This window comes from Protopterus annectens, chromosome 11.part0 (genome assembly GCF_019279795.1).
Source record: "Protopterus annectens isolate FY-2018-M chromosome 11.part0, PAN1.0, whole genome shotgun sequence".
Classification (NCBI taxonomy): Eukaryota; Metazoa; Chordata; order Ceratodontiformes; family Protopteridae; genus Protopterus; species Protopterus annectens.
In genome coordinates, this window is record NC_056745.1 from 349,235,557 (window position 1) to 349,253,805 (window position 18,249).

Genomic DNA, 18,249 nt, shown 5'->3' on the forward strand with positions numbered 1-18,249 from the left:
ATATATAGATATATACACACACACACACACACACACACACACACACACACACACATATATATATATATATATATATATATATATATATATATATATATATACACACATACATACATACATACATACATTTACCACTGTAGTTGTTTTATTTAAACAGACTTTCAAAGGATGACATAGGTGATTTAATAAAAATGGTGTACTAAAAAATAAAAAGACAGACCCAAACCACATGACAGATCCTTATTTATTTAGCAGAAATAATGCTACAGATTTATAACTCTTAAATTCTCACTGCTGTTTAACAGCTTACACAATTTATAATGTTGAAGGAAAATAAAATGGCTTCTACACTGCTCAATGGAAGCTGCACAGTAAAACTGCAATATCTACTGCAGAATGTTTTAAACTTTCAATTTTTGCATTTTGTTAACATTTAGAAATTATGCACAGTGTTTTTTCCCTCTTAGATGTAAAAAAAATGCAACTATAACCTTTCAAAGTGTTATAAATGAATTGCTACAAAATGTGGCCTTTGCTTAATATTGTGAGTAGATTCTGAAATGTATGTGATATATTATATTTTGCTGAACATTAGAAACAGGAACACAAACAGCAGAAAATGTATCAAAGACATAAATGCCTCAAAGTACTGCTTTATTTACCAAACCCATAACCTTTGTAAAAAAGATATGTGCAGGAAACAGCTTCTAAAATGTAAGCAATGAAACAGAGACAATGTTAGGAACATCTGAAATTAAGACACTTGTTGAAATATTGAAGACCAACAGCAAGTTCTTCATTCCTGTAACTTTTTGCATGAAAAAATTCTACTTATAGATCTACAGTAGCAATATCCAATGTAGCATGGTGGCCATGTAATATGAATCACCAAGATAAGACAGCATAGACTCATCTCAGAACCATGACAATTTAATTTATGCTATTGTTTTATGCAGTTTCTGTACATGCATCCCTAGTTTATACTGTTAATAACATAGCCAGGCCATTTCAGCTCAATGAATCTGAGCTAATATAAAAGTTTCTCAAGTATGGACCATCATTTAATTTTTGTATTAGTCATTAACATTTAATTTTGTATTATTCATTAAAACTCCTCAATCATTTTGACACAAAGTATTTTAAGTAGAATCTGATGTGCATTATGAATGAAATTTTTAATCTCTGTTCATTAAAATACCACGTGTGTAAGAAATGTCAGGTAAGAGTAAGAAGTAATTAAGACTAAAGACATTAAGAATGTAGGACATCAGGTGATACATACCTGTGTAATATTTTACTGTGTTTTCTGAATAAAGGAAATGCTCTTTTAATTCTTGACGTTTAGTCAGAATGTTGAGGTTTCTTTCTTTTACTGATAAGAGCAATAATTAATGATAATTTTTTAATTCAATTTGTAGTGTTCTGTGCACATTTAGGTACATTTCACTTGTGATTTTACTTATAATTTCCAAGGTGAACTGCTCCACGATTAAAAATGCAGCGGAAAGCAGAAGGTGGAACTTCCCAGTACTGTACAGGATTACTGAAGAGGCTAATGCCGGAATAGGATGCTTTCTTGGTATTGAATCCAGGAGGGCAAAAGTCATTTGTATCAATTGCTGCTATCTTATTGTTATGAAGGTAAACAACCTGTTGAACATATTTAAAAATAAAAGAAAAGCCATCAATAAAAATATTTGCAGGCAAAAACAACTATATAAATTATCTTTTTCTCTGTTGCCAACTCTCCCCATCTCTCCCATCTCTGTCACTCTCTCTATAAGATATATATATATATATATATATATATATATATATATATATATATATATATATATATATATATATATATATATATATATATATATATATATATTTATATAGATAGATATATGCAGAGACGTAGATAGCACAAAAACATACATTTATATACACCTTTTTTATCCATATTTTCTGCTGCAGATTTCATTAGCTACTTATCCATCAATGATTCATACTTAACCAAGTTAGGTGCAGGAGAATGCTGCTGTATTTTACTGAAAAATGTTAAGAGAAATTTTATCAACTGTTATGTTATTGTCTGTCACTGTAAGAAAATGACTTATAGGTTCATAAGTTGGTACTGGGCTAACTGCCTGAAGGCATATATTAGCCCAGCCATGCTGTGCGGTATTCACCACCCCTTTAGTAGTTCCCTAGACCCTTGTACTAGCAGCTAGTACCCTTGGCCCCTATCTAGTAGTGCTGTTGGTGTGATCCCCGGTGTGAACTTTCTGTTACCCATCCACTCATCAAGGTTCTTCTTGAAGAGTGATAGTGAGGGGCTCTATGCTGAAGAAACTAGGCGGGGTACAAAAATGCAAATATGATTTTTCATGTTGTGTGTTCTATACATATACATATACATACTGTTAAGTGGACACATACATAATAATATGTCACTTGTTAACAAAACACTGAACTTAAGATATTAGCAGCAATCTATAGGCTGACAAAGGAATATATCACTTCATGTTTGTACAGTAAAGTATCTCAGGGGGAGAATAAGTAGCCACTGGTCATTTTTTTGAAGGGAATAAAACCCCAGTCATAATGATCTTAAGGTGCTTAATTTTAAATTATTTTATGAATAATATAGTTCTCTATTAACATTGTTTCACTAGTTTCACTTTTAAAGACCAGGGATATATTCTCTATTTATAGAATTGTTAATGGAGTTTTAGCAATATCTGTTGCATAACAGTAGAAATTGCATTTCTAATGTGCTCTCTCTTGCTATCTGCTGTTAAGGGCAACAGACAGTCTATATTTGATTTTTATCAGAAGTAACCATGGACACAACAACAAGTATAAAAACTGGAAATGTAAAAAACAAGCTGGCCACACCAGATACTGAACGTAATCCAATTTAATTAAGCGCTTTCGTCTGACTCAATTTCAGACTTCCTCAGAATAAAACCATTTTACAAAATCTCACATTATATACCCAAGTCTCCTCCCCTTGTTAATTAAATCAACATCAGTTCCACCCATCTTGTTAAAATGCAAATATTTATATGCAAAACTTCAAAAGGTTAAAAAGCTATTGTTCAGTCTATTAATACATGTACACAAAAGTTTATAATATTTTTTATGCTTAGTATATCATAAAAAATAAGTTACTTTCAACTTTAAAAAAGAACATAATGATACCCTGTCATTAAGTCCGGGCTTTTCATCAGAGTTGATCTTTATTTGCCACTTTAACTCTTTGAATGTAAGAAAGTGTTCATTTGGCCCCCGCTGGGGTCCAAATCTACATGATCGATGGCACAAAATTTAAAGGCATGTGTTGGGTTCTCTCTAATATGCCTGTATAGGACATTCTTTAATTTTTATGTTTAATATCATAAAGATGTTTGTAAATGCTCGCCCTAAATGCCCTCTTCATTTTTCACACATAATCACAACCACGTGCCTGGCATAATGCAACATGCACCACTCCTTTTGAGTAACAAAAGTGCTTTTTGGGTGGCTTTATTGTACCAAATTTCCAAATATTGATCCTGTCCTGGTTAATAATATATTGACCTTGTGAGCATCTCCCACATTTGAAACATCCTCTGTTGGACCCTCCCTCACCATTCCTCTCCAACATGTCCTTAAAGGAAACCTCCTTTTTATATACAATGGCCATTGTTTCACCAAGTAAAGTTAATATCTCAGAGTCCGTTCTAAATATTCTCCAGTATTTTCTAATAATGTCACAAATGTCATAGTAGTCAGTACTGTAGGGTAACATCACAGCTCTACTACACCCCTCATTGTTCCTGGCCAGGTGTCTACAGGATGACAGTGCTACTATCCAACAGCACATTATATACACCTTCTTTCCTTTTCCTCTGGACTTCCCCTGTTATGTTATCCAACATCTCATTGGGGTATCCCCTCCTAATTAACATTCCATTCAAAACCTCACATTCCTGAAGGAAGTCCTCCACTACATAAATCATGCTGGCTAATCTCACATATTGGCCTTTGGCTAGGGCTCTTTTTTATTGTACAGGGTGCCAAATATTGTAGTGCAGTAAGGAATTAGAGTAAATAGGCTTCCTATAAAGATGTGATGTGAAAACCTTTTTATTGCGATCCTTTTTAATAGCAGTGTCTAAATAGTGAAGTACATCTTTGTCAATACACATAGTAAATTTCAAAAAATGTGTAGTTTCATTGATATATTGAAAAAAATTGTTTAACCTATCCTCACCTCCTTTCCAAAATAGCACCAAATCATCTAGAAATCAGACATACAACACCCAACGGTCTATAAAGGGTGAATTAAAAACAAATAGGTCTTCCCATTGGGCTAGCACTATATTAGTGAAGACAGGGGCACAGCAAGCCCCCGTAGCTACCCCCTGTCTCTGCTTGAATAAGTATCCCTCAAAACTAACAAAATTGTTTTCTAACACAAGTTCTATACATGACCTTAATGTTGATACAGTGTTGTGGTCCGTGTTTGTGTTTTTAACCAGATAGTCCCAAAACCAATCAATCCATTGTTCATGAGGGATGACAGAGAATAGATTGTAAATGTCTATAGTAGCCATAAATAGGTTGTCATCATAAATGTCTTATCTAACTTTCACTAAAACGTCCCAGGAATCTCTCAGCACAGTCGCCCTATTTTCTAGCACATGCTTCACCTTAAAGTCCACATATTTGGCTATACTGAATGTTTTAGATGTCTTTGCATCCACAATTGGGCATAAAGGGGGATTGGTGATAGATTTATGAATTTTGGCGGTGGGGCAAGTGATGACTTTCTTGAATTCAAAGAGTTGAAGTGGCAAATAATACTCAACTCTGATGAAAAGCCTGGACTTAATGACAGAGTATCATTAAGTTCTTTTTTAAAGTTGAAAGCAGCTTATTTTTTATGATATACTTCTTTTTCTTCTTTCGGCTTTTCCTGGTTAGGGGTCGCCACAGCGGAACTCCGGTCTGCTAATGATTGGCAGTAGATTTTTATGGTGCCGAGATGCCAGCTTGATGCCCAACCTTCAACAAAGGCACACCCATTCACGCATGTCTTTTGAACACCACTCTACCATGGGGAGGACATGCAGACTCCACACAGAAGGCCCTCCAGCCGAGAATTGAATGGGAGAACCTCTTGCTGTGAGGTGACAACACTACCAGTGCAGCACCGCGGCTTGTATACTATGTATAAAAATTATTATAAACTTTTGTGTACATGTATTAATAGAATGAACATTAGTTTTTTAACCTTTTGAAGTTTTGTATATAAGTATTTGCATTTTAACAAGATGGGTGGAACTGATGTTGATTTAATTAACAAAGGGAGGAGACCTGGGTATATAATGTGAGATTTTGTAAAATGGTTTTATTCTGAGGAAGTCTGAAATTGATTAACGCAAAAGTGCTTAATTAAACTGGATTACGTACAGTATCTGATGTGGCCGGCTTGTTTTCTACATTTCCAGTTTTTATCAGAAGTCATTCTGCCATCACTCATCATTTAGGGAAAGTATATCCTAATGATGATTTAATTTTTGGTTTATGAATCCTATAGTATAAATGTTGCATGTGCACAAAACCATACTTGATTCACACAAGCACACTACATTAAAAAGAAGGAAAAAACAGTATAAAGGAAAATAACACCATTATATTAACCTCTGAATCTGTACTGTAAATTAAATTTTCACTGATGTAAACATTTCACTCAAGTAAGCCAGAAAAAAAGCTGTCAGTGCTCTACATGGGACGTGGCACATACAAGGATAAGTGTGAAAAGCAGGATCATGTTATACCTGGCAAGCAAGAGTAGGATAGGAAGAAATAAAACTTTGACAATGATATTTTTTTATTTTTGAATACAGAATGATACCTTACTTCCACAGAAGGTGAAGCTTATGATGGAGGTTGAAAAGAACCTACCAGCAAGATTTAACAAGGTCATCTGCACATGCATTATGAACTTTGAAACCAGGCATCACAGGTAGGAAAAAAACCTATCTTTTACATGGGAGGTTGTTCTCAGGACAGATTAGGAACATCCTGTTTACAGTACAGAACTTGCCACCAATGTAACCTTCACAAGGACAATGAGATTTGAAAATGCATGGATAGATGGATGGAAGGATGGAAAGAAGGATGAATGGATAGATGGATAGATAGTAAAATGGATGGAAATCTTTAGAAATGGTTTGCAGAAAATACAGACCATGAACAATTTAACTAATGAATTTCATAATACATTGTTCTCAACTTTTGAAATTCGAAGGAATTACCTGGATATATTTATGGTCCTGCAGACCTGCTGGAATCTTAGTCAGAACATTGTGGTCTAGATGAAGTTCCCGAAGATGAGGAACATTAGCAAGAGAACCATTTTCAACAGTAGTTATTTTGTTATAGCTGAGGCCCAATCTGTGCAGAAATTAAACAAATTACAGGTATTAATTAGATGGAAACTCAGATGGTTGTATATCTGTTCAACAAACAGACTGTGCCTTGAAATATAATCTGAATGCAATATGTTTACATTTAATGATAATAACAATACTGCTTCAGTAAACACTGTGATACTGATTACAAGACCATCAATAGTAAAGAACTATTATACAACGACTCCCCATTAATATTTAAAAATGTGCATGCTGATTGGCCAGTGTGCACGTTGTAAATCAGAGTTATAGTAATGGAAAAAGGTCCAGTCGCCCGGACTTTTTCCATTACTATAACTCTTTTTTTTTTTTACAGCAACGGAGAACGCAAGATCTCCGTTGCTTCACACTGTCTTGCTACATAGCGATACAGCTTTAAAAAAGAAAACGGAGATTCTCTGTTGCTTTTTTTAAAGTTGTTTCGCTATGTTAAACTCATTTAACATAGCAAAACAGTTTTTAAAAAGCAACAGAGATCTTGCTTTCTCCGTTGCTTTTTTCAAAACTGTCTCGCTATGTTAAATGGGTTCAACATAGTGAGACAGCTTTAAAAAAGCAACGGATATTCTTCGATGCTTTTTTTAAAGCTGTCTCGCTATGTTAAACTCATTTAATATAGCGAACAGTTTTTAAAAAGCAACGGAGATCTTGCTTTCTCCGTTGCATTTTTCAAAACTGTCTCGCTATGTTAAATGGGTTCAACATAGTGAGACAGCTTTAAAAAAGCAACGGATATTCTTCGATGCTTTTTTTAAAGCTGTCTCGCTATGTTAAACTCATTTAATATAGCGAACAGTTTTTAAAAAGCAACAGAGATCTTGCTTTCTCCATTGCTTTTGCTTTTCCCCACAGCTCTGATGTACTGCGTAGGCATGCGCAGTACATCAGAACTGCCGCAGAATACCAGACAGCTGCGGAAGGGCAGCAAGGAGGCATTATACAATGCCATTATTTAAGAAAAATAATTATTTTTTTTTCTTAAATAATGTCATTGTATAATAGCAATACCCACTTCTGGGTGTGGGTAATGCTGGATTTACCCACGGTTGGCTTTGTTTGGCCACTCGGGCTTTGCCCTCGTGACCAAACCACACTAACCGTGGGTAAATCCAGCATTACCCACACCCAGGCATGGGTTATTGCTATAATAAACTATATTTCATGAATTCTGTTAGTAATGAGTTAGGTGATCTCTGAATATAAATAATGCATGGTGTTACTAGTTATTTACATAACTGCAGAGAAGATATCTTCTTGTAAAGTAATGCAAAGAATCAGTCACTTCATCTCTAGTTTACATTTCTGCATTCATTTTAATGCCTCCTATAGCAATTATACATATTTCCATCTGTGTGACAACAGAGAACTTTTGAGAATCATATTTCCACACACAGCAATGTACAGCCTTGATTTGGGAGTAATTAATTCATTTGAAAACTGATTCTGATATCTGTCCTTCCTCCCCACTTCACTTTAAACTCGATATATAAAACACTTTTAATGGATTCACAGTGCCCTACTCACTTGTTTTGGAAATGAAATTCACAATAACACAAATGTTTCCTCTAACCAGAAGCCCTTAACTAGAAATATTGTGGATTTGGTATGTAGTGCATTTCATTTACTAATGAAGGATAGCTGTCCTTATTGTATTCATTGATGACCCCCTCCTAGTATTTCTGTAGAGACTGGAGTCCCACAGCCATTATGCAGTTGACAACATTTAAAATTAACTACTGTGCCAATGACTACATATATTTTAAACTCTAGCATAGTAATAGTGGAAGAGGTTCATTACCAAACCTCCTTAATTACTTTTATACCAGATTCATTATCAAATCACCTTATACTGTTGACCTGTATTTCTCTCCTCATTCTAAATTCCTTTCCTTATTTTTTCTTTGAAACATCAGGCAGTTATTATTTGCTGCTACCAATAAGACATTCTCTGTTGCCTGTTTTACATTTGTGTGACTGCAGAAGTTCACACCTCAGGGAATGAAGTTCCTTAGTTATATTTGCAAGTGAAACCGTACCTTTTGGGGTAATCACTGCTGACAGAAATAAACTGAAGAAAGATTTCCTGTTTGCACTACTTGAATTTCCTTCCCAGGTTCCTTTGCAGCAACAGCTGCATGACATGTGATTATTGCAGGGACACGAGTGCAATGATGAGCTGTGATCTGAACTGGTGATGTGATCACTGCCTGTTCTGCATCCATGGGTCCCTTTTGGACTTTTAAAGATCAAGTTTAGTGACTGCAGTGTCTCATAAAAGAAGAGATGTTTCATGGATCCATGGTCTAGTGTACAATTTATGTTGCTTTCCTGACTTGTGTGTAATATATCAAATGTCTGTTGTAAAATATACATCACTTTCCTGACTCACGTCTCATGGAACCAAGGTCGATTGTATGATATATGCCTCTTTTCTGACTCATGTCTCATGGATCAAAGGTCTATTGTACAATATATGACCCTTTACTGACTCATGCCTCATGAATCAAAGGTCTATTGTACAATATATGTCACTTTTCTGACTCATGTCTCATATATCCAAGGTATTTTGTATGATATATGTCTCTTTTCTAACTCATGCTAAATGGATCAAAGGTCTATTGTACAATATATGACCCTTTACTGACTCATGTCTCATGGATCCAAGGTCTATTGTATGATACATGTCTCTTTTCTTATTCATGCCTCATGGATCCAAGGTCTATTGTAAAATATGCATCACTTTCTGACTCATGTCTAATGGATCAAAGGTCTATTGTACAATATATGGCCCTTTACTGACTGATGTCTAAGGGATCAAAGGTCTTTTGTACAATATACGTCACTTTCCTGACATATGATTCATGGTTTCAAGCTCTATTGTGGATTAAGGGTGTATAGTACAATATATATTGCTTTCCTGACTTTCAGTTGAATGATGTTAAACATCCTGTCCAGTCTGCTGCTGTGCCTATAGAAAACCCAAATATAGCTTAAAACAGAGCTGATCTGCAAGCATTTTTGCAGGGAAAGATGCATTTCTCCTACATGACCAGTGTGGGAGCTCTACTGTACATCCCTCATCTGTAAGATACTACTTCTGAGGTCTTGGCATATGACAGAAAAAGGAATAAATAAAGTTGGCTTTTCTTCATGCTGGTGTGACCTCATAGATAGTATATTTAGAGTCCGAGACAAACTCATTCATATCATTTTGGAGAGAGAGTCAGCTGCTCCCTGCAAAAAAAAAACAAAACAAAAAGACCATATTTTGTAAGACATTGGTTTAGAATAATATTATACTGTCATATCAGGCGAGGATAAGCTGATCTACAGTATGCAAGGCATGGGGTGTTAATAATTAATAAGTCAAAATAGAGTGCTTTTATTCTATGAGTTTTCTAATAGCTGAGTTCATTTTTACATGTTAAAATTAATAATCTTCCTAATCTCTCACCATCCCTTACCTAGCTATAAAACCTGCTTTGTTTACATGCAGCTTTCATTGTCTGAAATTGAAATACATGTCAGTCCTTACTGATTTCGGTCTTCAATGATTTGTCAGAAAACCACATATTTTATGAGGAAAAGACTAAAAATACGAGGCACAAATTTGGACATTCTGCAAAAATCTGTGCAATTGAGAGGTATGGCCAAAACACATTCTAAATGTGTCAACTACAGACTGTTGAATGAGAGTAAAAGAGAAAAAACTGAACTAATTATAAAACTATGCAGTTTTAAGGACATTCATTTATCTAGCAGATGTTCACTCTTCAACATGGTGACGTGAAAATAACTTTGGTTTATTCCACGTGTCAACAATAGTTATGTTGAAACGATTAAAAACATGCAAAAGTGAAAGTACCAAAACTATGTCATGTTATATAAAAGCAATAATGTTACAGATTATGCAAGCATTTGTAAACCTTGTGATGGCACTCTTTAATGGGTATTCCAAAACTGTAGTATTTTAAATAAAAATTCTTGTATGAAAAGGTCAAATACAATCAATGCACATGATCTTAGCTTAAAGGCTAAACCAGTGCAGATCTTGAGCTTTATGTACTTTAATATTACGTTCAGAAAGGGGGAAACAGTATCTTTTGTCTTGTTGACTCATTGATGGATATGTACAGCTAATAAACACATATTTTAATGTAAGGATATTAGACTCATCTTCATATTTTATATAATATATAATATATATATATATATATTCTTGCTACTCTGTGTAAGTGAAATGCAGTTTGAAAATAAATACTTTTCACTTCCACCACTGAAAACTGATTTTGATGACTTACCCGTGCTCTTGGCTGTAATCACTGTTATTGTACTTGTTGGCATGGGAAAGATTTAAGAAGAACATAAATCATAGGAACTACATAGGGACATTAGTGGTACTATCGGGTGCTTAGGTAGAAAACCGGAGAAATCGGAGACAAAGGAGCAGGTAATGTAAGGGAGGAATTTCAGGAATGTGATAGTATGCTTTGGAAAAAGCTGCTGGTATTAAAAGCAAATAACTGGAAAATCATTATAGGTATATCGGGAAGGATGTCAAGCACACGACTACTTTTGTTTTGTCTCTTTTTAAGAATTTGAGATGTGCCTACATATTCATATGCATGAACATAGGAATATTGCAGCTCATTCATAGACTAATAAGAAAGAGAAACGAGAAGCAAAAATGTATAAAAGGTAAACAAAAGGAAAGGTTAAATAAAGTAGGATAACTGAAAATATGTCATACTGTGGAAGGAGAACAAGGCAAAGAAAGATATAAGCAAACGAGGAGGAGAACTCGATGTTCTAAGTGAAGAACAAAGGGATAGAGTGAAGTGGATAACAGGCTACAAGGAAAATAAAAGTACATGGATAGCACAGAAAGGAAAGGAAGAGAAGGAAAAAAAATGAACATGTTAATGTATGTGTGTGAAAAATGAATGTTGTGAAATAACTGCAAAAAGGTTTCAAATAGAGAAATGGATATGGTTTAAAGAAAAAAAAAATAAAAGCAGGATATCAGGAGGAATGACTGTAAATACTTTTTAATACAGTACCCTTGCACTTTCTCTCTGTCTTGATATCTATATCTGTATCTATTTATATATATATATCTATATATATATATATATATGTGTGTGTGTGTGTGTGTGTGTGTGTGTGTGTGTGTGTGCGTGTTCTTTTCTTCATATGTCTGAGTACTGAGAAGGTAATAAATTATAAGCTCAGTAGTAGAAAATGTCCTATTGAATTGACCTCAGGAAAGGGAAAGCCCTTTTCCATAAAGCTAAGTGAGAATTAGTAAGTAGTTAAGCTCCATAGGCATGTGTGGTAAAAGTCTCAGGGTAGGAATAATACCTACATTGTCAGTTCAGGGAGGCTTTTCCTGCAATACAGTTTCTGCATTTTTATGTGTTGTTCAATCATCTAACATGCGACAGAATGTGTTTCTTCATGCTGAAGCATTTATCCACATTGGATATCAGCCCAGGTGCAGACTGGGCAGTATCCTTCCCCAAGGATGAATAACCCAGCATCAGAACTTAACTCTGATTCTCATTGGTCAGCTCTTATAATGCTTCAACCACTACTCAGACTCAGATCACATGGGTCATAGTCAGCACTTTATCTCTTTGTGCCACAGAGTTGTCTCATTAAGTCATATATATCTGCAGGAGGAATCAGTAACATAAAGAAAGAGTCGAAATAAGATAATACATAGTAATAAATACTGACTGCGCTGTTAACAGTGAAAATATCATCCACTTCACTATTATTTGACAGACTAGCCATGAATGAGAGGAACTCTCTCTCTCGCTCTCTCGCTCTCTCTCTCTATATATATATATATATATATATATATATATATATATATATATATATATATATATATATATATATATATATATATATATATATATTCATATATACACACACATGTATGGGTATACTTATTTCAGTTGACAAATCAGTAAGGTTGATAGCAAGAAATTTGACCACAGAAGGTCTGTAATGCAAATATCAACACTTTACTATGCATATATTGGGCACATAGAAATTTCAAACAAAAAAAGAAAACAAGCCCCCTTGTACCATCATATGGGGGCTCAGCCTGCCACACCTCTTGTTTATATATACTAACAAGAAGGTTGCACAATCCCTAAGGAAAGGGAAATATTCCCCTACCTGACATTGTCATTTGAGCGTTCTTGCTGATGATCTGCAACTGTCAAACAAATGTCGATTAAACAAATGTTGACCACCTAAAGTTTTACCAAATCGCTGAGTTAGGTGTAGCTACAGATATAGATATATATGTATGTGTGTATTTGCATGTTTGTATGTGTGTGTGGGTGAAGTTGAATTAATAGAATGGCATGATATGTTGACTGGTGTGTCTGTTGATTTTTGTTATGGTTAAGGAGATTGTTTCACTTTGGTTGAAGCTGTATAACCATAGAGAAAACAAAGGGACTATGTAAGGCAAAACTCTCAGGTAGGGTGTTATGGGATATGATGCTGTGATGCAAAGGTCGTAACATTATTTGTGGTCAGGAGTAGTGTACATGTAATGTCCAGTAATTGTTGTGCTCATAGATAGAGTCAGGTATGACAGAAGGGCTTACTTATTGTTATATCCAAACCACAGGTTAAAAAGGTCACACAAACAGACCATTCAGTAAAAACTCAAAGAAAAAACAGCCAAGGCAGAGTTTTCACTGGGTGATACATTAAAACCCCTGTAATGGAGGTCCATAGAATATATGCCAATGACCCCATGAGAACATCAAGTGTTTCAGCTACATGGCTAATGATTGCCCATGACTTTTTTACTTTTAAAGTCTTTATGGTTAAAATCAGGCTAGTAAAGCCAAACCCCAGTGGTTGTGGACATGTATATTTCAGCCTCTGAGGTTGATAAAAAACATGCATGGCCACAGCTAGTGGGGTTTGGATTTACTGGTAGGAATGTAACCAAAAGGACATAAAAAGTAAAAAAGAAAAGTCATGGACAATGAGAAGCCATGTTGCTGAAACACTCAATGTCTTTAAGGGGTCATTTGCATAATTTTCATGGCACTCCATTACACGAGATTTAAGGTATCCCACAGGAAAAAACTCTAGCTTGGCTGGGTTTTTCTTGGAGTTGTTATTTATAGTTATGTGTTTTGGTTTAGTCTTTAGCATTTTAGCATAATGTGTGGAGTTCAAAATGGAGATTTATTTCTGAGGTGTGAAATGGTATTATTATGTTTGCAATTACAATTGCTGGTGAGGCCACATAGTGAGTGCATGATGTTTAGTGCTCTTTATCACTACTTTTCATAATTGGTGGTTAGATGGCTACTTTTCACAGACACACACACACACACACACACACACACACACACACACACACACACGGAACAGAATACTTATACAGCTGTTATTGCACTCTTCTTGTCAAAAAACATACAGTTTATTACTGATTTGTGTTTGATTTGGCATACACTGCTTAAATTTAAAAACGTAATATTTTCTTTTTAACAACTTCTCAAGTTGTGCACATCCAAGTTTTTATATTTTCCATGAGCATTTACTGAACAATTTTGTTAATAAAAAGAGAAGGGTATATAGTAAAGGGTTAAAAAAAACACTGGAAAGGGAAATTGATAATAGCTAGTTTAGCGATAAGGCAGCAGGAAGATACGGTACTAGTTGTCATTATCTAGGAGTAACTATGGCATTAATTTCATATTCCACATTAAAACATTTTTATCTTGATAAAACTGTTATTTACAAGAAATATTTACTTAGCCAGGTTGTTGAGGCCTTTGAGACTGTCCGCATCGACTCGGGTGATGCTATTGCCATCCAGATGAAGTTCAGACAGAGAACTAGGGAGGCCTGAAAAAAAGAAGGTATACTGATTAAAACTAACAGAAGAACTGAAAAATATGTGAATGTGGGATCATATGGGTAAGTGAACTAAACTGAAACCTTTTGCACTGTGAATGTGGGATCATATGGGTAAGTGAACTAAACTGAAACGTTTTGCACTGTGAATGTGGGATCATATGGGTAAGTGAACTAAACTGAAACGTTTTGCACTGTGAATGTGGGATCATATGGGTAAGTGAACTAAACTGAAACGTTTTGCACTGTGAATGTGGGATCATATGGGTAAGTGAACTAAACTGAAACGTTTTGCACTCACAATGTGGACCATGTAGCACATACAGTCAGCATTTGCAAGAAGCATGAGATCAACACTAAAAATGATGACATCCTCTTATATCTATACATAATTTCATAGATTATATAGATTTACTATCAAATGTGAGAATGGCTCAACATAATCCGTGTAATATACTGGCTCAGAATACTTACTTCCTAGATATTAATTAGGTTGAATGTTGAAGTGCATTTAGTGACAAAATCGCATTCCCACTTTCAACATTTTGTTGTGCAGTTCATTACTGCAAATCATGTGACTTAACATTTTTGCATGGTGGCAAGCCCCCCTGCTCCTGCATCCCCCATGTGGGGGAAGCAGCCCCTCACACCCCCTGCAAGTTATATATTCCCACTCTGAGATTGCACTACAGTGGGAAAAATGGTAATTTCCCTGTCTGCACTGTAACACAATCTCTAGTTGAAACGTTGACCACATATTTTCGAATGCTCAGTGGCTTTTGGTGGAAAGAACACTTGCAGTATTGATGGTTGGCAATACAGGAAACAGACAAACAACTTTCAACATTCTTCTTTTCACCAAACCTTCATTTTACAGTTTTGTGGGAAACCTATAAATATATATATATATATATATATATTTATATATATATATAGATATATGTGTGTGTGTGTGTGTGTGTGTGTGTGTGTGTGTTATATATATTTACAAGCAAAGTGCAATAAAAGCATGATTATTTTTCAAATGTGTGAAGTATACATCTTTTGAAATAGAAATATAGACATTTTTTAGAAGAAAATACAGGTAAATATGACATAAAACTAAGTGAAGTTGAAGTAAGTGGTCATGGATAAAGAAATATTCATTATCTCGTGTTCTTTAGTGCCTTCCTCATCTTTGACTTAAACTGTGACAGATTCTGTTTTCTTCTAGTAAGAACTCTTAAGTGTATTCCATTTCACTGTTTGAATATTCCTTAAACCTGTTTACTCCACCGTTAGATTAAATGATGCACATTTCTAGGCTAAAGCAGCCTGACCAGTAAATCTCAAGTGGGAAACATAGTCTATGCACCATTGTTAACATCGTCGTAAGTGTACTCGATTAAAAGTTTGTGTTTTTAAGAACAAGAAAACTCCGGCTGTTATAGGTAGCCACATAACACTTGTTATAGTAAGGCAATGACTCTGTCTTGTGTCAGATGAAATGAAGAAAAAATCTTATTAAGAGTCTTCTTAAGTATGTGTGTGTGTTCTTTGTTGAATTTAATACAAATAATGGAGTACATTCTCTAACCCTTATATCAGGACATTAATCTCACTTCTGGAAGTAAAAGGCTGGTAATTTAGTTGCATATGCTTAACTGTTCAGATACCTTACCCAACACAATTTCAGTCATTGTGTAACTTATCCTGTGTCATGTCTTCATGCCTTTAAAGTAGAGGTGTGTCCACTAAAGGATCTGATACTGATTAGTATTTTTTTAATGTCTGCCAAGTTATTAATATCAAGTTAGTTCTCTGTGTGTGCAAAACAGCATACATGTAGACTAGGTGGGGGTTATGAATATATTGGGCTATGATCAGGTGTTTGATCGTAACCATGTTAATACGTTTTTGAGACATGGGTGCCAAGAAATCTGCCTCAAGTGAGAAGCTCAAGAGATGAATCTTGGCATATATGTCAATAATGCATAATAACTAGTTATGCTTGATGAAACCTGATTATAACTGTAGTGCATGGAGTTTTATCAACTGCATGTCTTACTAGTTATAGAAAAAAATAAATAAATAAATAAAGCTCTTAGTGAGTGCTGTCACATAGACAGTAAATACTACAAACGTCTGCAAGCAGAATGGAAATATGAGCAAAAATATTTAGGGACAGTTTAGATTCAGGAGATGTCCCTTAGATGAGAAATGACCATAACAGTGCTTAGGTGGTGTATAACAATTGTTACATACCTCTGATAGCATTGTTACAGTTGGGTCTCATACTACAGAAAAGCTTTATAGGTTTCTCATTTTTTCAGATTTGGAGAGTAATCATGGCACTCCATGCACAACAAACATATTAATTGTCAGCCATATAAACTGTTAAATACGCTTGTATTAGGTTCTGAAGCAGTCCAGTAGAATTATCATCTTTTAGCATATGTCTGCAGATATGGATATAGATATATAAAATTAACAAGTGTGGAAGCACAGTGCCCCAAGTGGAGGGTGAAGGGGGCTTGCCCCACCTGCAAAAACTCTGCTTGTTATTTTGCATGTTCCAAGAAATTACCTAAGCACATGCTGTTGTGTCAAGGTTGTGCAAGCCAATGTTAAATTATTGATGTTTAGCATGTTGACATAATGCTAAATCAACCTTTCCTACTAATCCTACTAACTCTATAATTATCTATCTATCCATTTATCTATCTATTTATTTCTCTATCTATTTTTATATATGCATGTGAGTGTCTCTCTCTCCCCATCTCCCTCTCTCTCTATAAATATATATATATATATATATATATATATATATATATATATATATATATATATATATATGAATGTACAATGAAAGATATTAGTTTGTTGTGACACAATTGTATAAAATGCCGGAATTCTAGGAATAACACATTAATTATAAGGACAATATGTTAAAAAATGATGAAAGAGAATTACAGTACATTTAATTTACAATATTTAAGCATAGTATTAATACGTGTAAATAAATTACAGTCCTGGAAAGAAAAATATAGTAGGAAAGAAACTGTACTGTTATATGAACAGAGAGAATGAGAGAGCATGGATAAATTAATGATTGTGTTATTGCAGTGAAACACATGCATTTCATGATGATAGTATTGTTGTTTGGCGAATTGGGGATATTGAAAATAACTAGATCAATAATAATTAATGGAATTGATTTACAACAATGAATGCAGTTCCCTTAGCTATGGCTCAAAATGTCTGCCAAGAGAATTACACTAGAGTGACAGAATTTCTTGACCGATGATCTGAGAGGAAACACTGAACCTGTTGCAATGTAATTGGGTACTTGGGAGATGGTTGTGCTTATGTGTCATGAAGCCAAGGTATAACTCAAAGATAACAAAGAATAAGTAACACTTTATGTTGATGACCTTTCCAGCTGTTATGTTTTTGAGTAGGCAATGCCTGACACAGCTATTAATTGGACCAAGGGGGAGTCATTGAATGTAGCATGGGGCAAGATATACTAGTAATATAAACTGACAGAATTCTGTAACAATTACAGATGACTGCCTATATGTAACGTGCAGGATGTTGAATATACCTGACTTCTTTCCTTATTTCAAAAATAGATTGCATATGCTCTGAAAGAAGAGGTTTTCAAAATCTTTTAGGAAAATATATATTTAAAAAAGTGAAAAAAATGGGAAAGATATGGAAGGGATCACAGCATAATACTATGCTGTCTGAAATGTTGGGTGCACTTCTCTGGACAGTGTTTAAACTATCAGTTTGAATGATGACCTAACACAGTTTTTAATCAAAATTTTTTTCTTTCTAGAATGCAATCATTATTTTGATTTTAAATCTTAAAAACTTAAAAAAATGTAACCTGTAATAAGAGTACTGAGAATGA

At 34.6% G+C, this 18,249-nt stretch overlaps 1 protein-coding gene across 1 annotated transcript in view; it reads right to left on the reverse strand.

Annotated features, from left to right (window-relative positions):
• Positions 1–226: 226 nt before the first annotated feature.
• The window catches only part of DCN (decorin), a 223,659-nt gene continuing 205,636 nt past the window's right edge, over positions 227–18,249 (reverse strand). The window contains exons 6-8 of the mRNA XM_044087853.1: positions 14,249–14,342; positions 6,297–6,435; positions 227–1,650 (exon numbers count right to left, since the gene is read on the reverse strand). Coding sequence (XP_043943788.1) covers positions 1,456–1,650; positions 6,297–6,435; positions 14,249–14,342 — 428 coding nt within the window. The 3' untranslated portion in view covers positions 227–1,455. The remainder of the gene's footprint in view (positions 1,651–6,296; positions 6,436–14,248; positions 14,343–18,249) is intronic.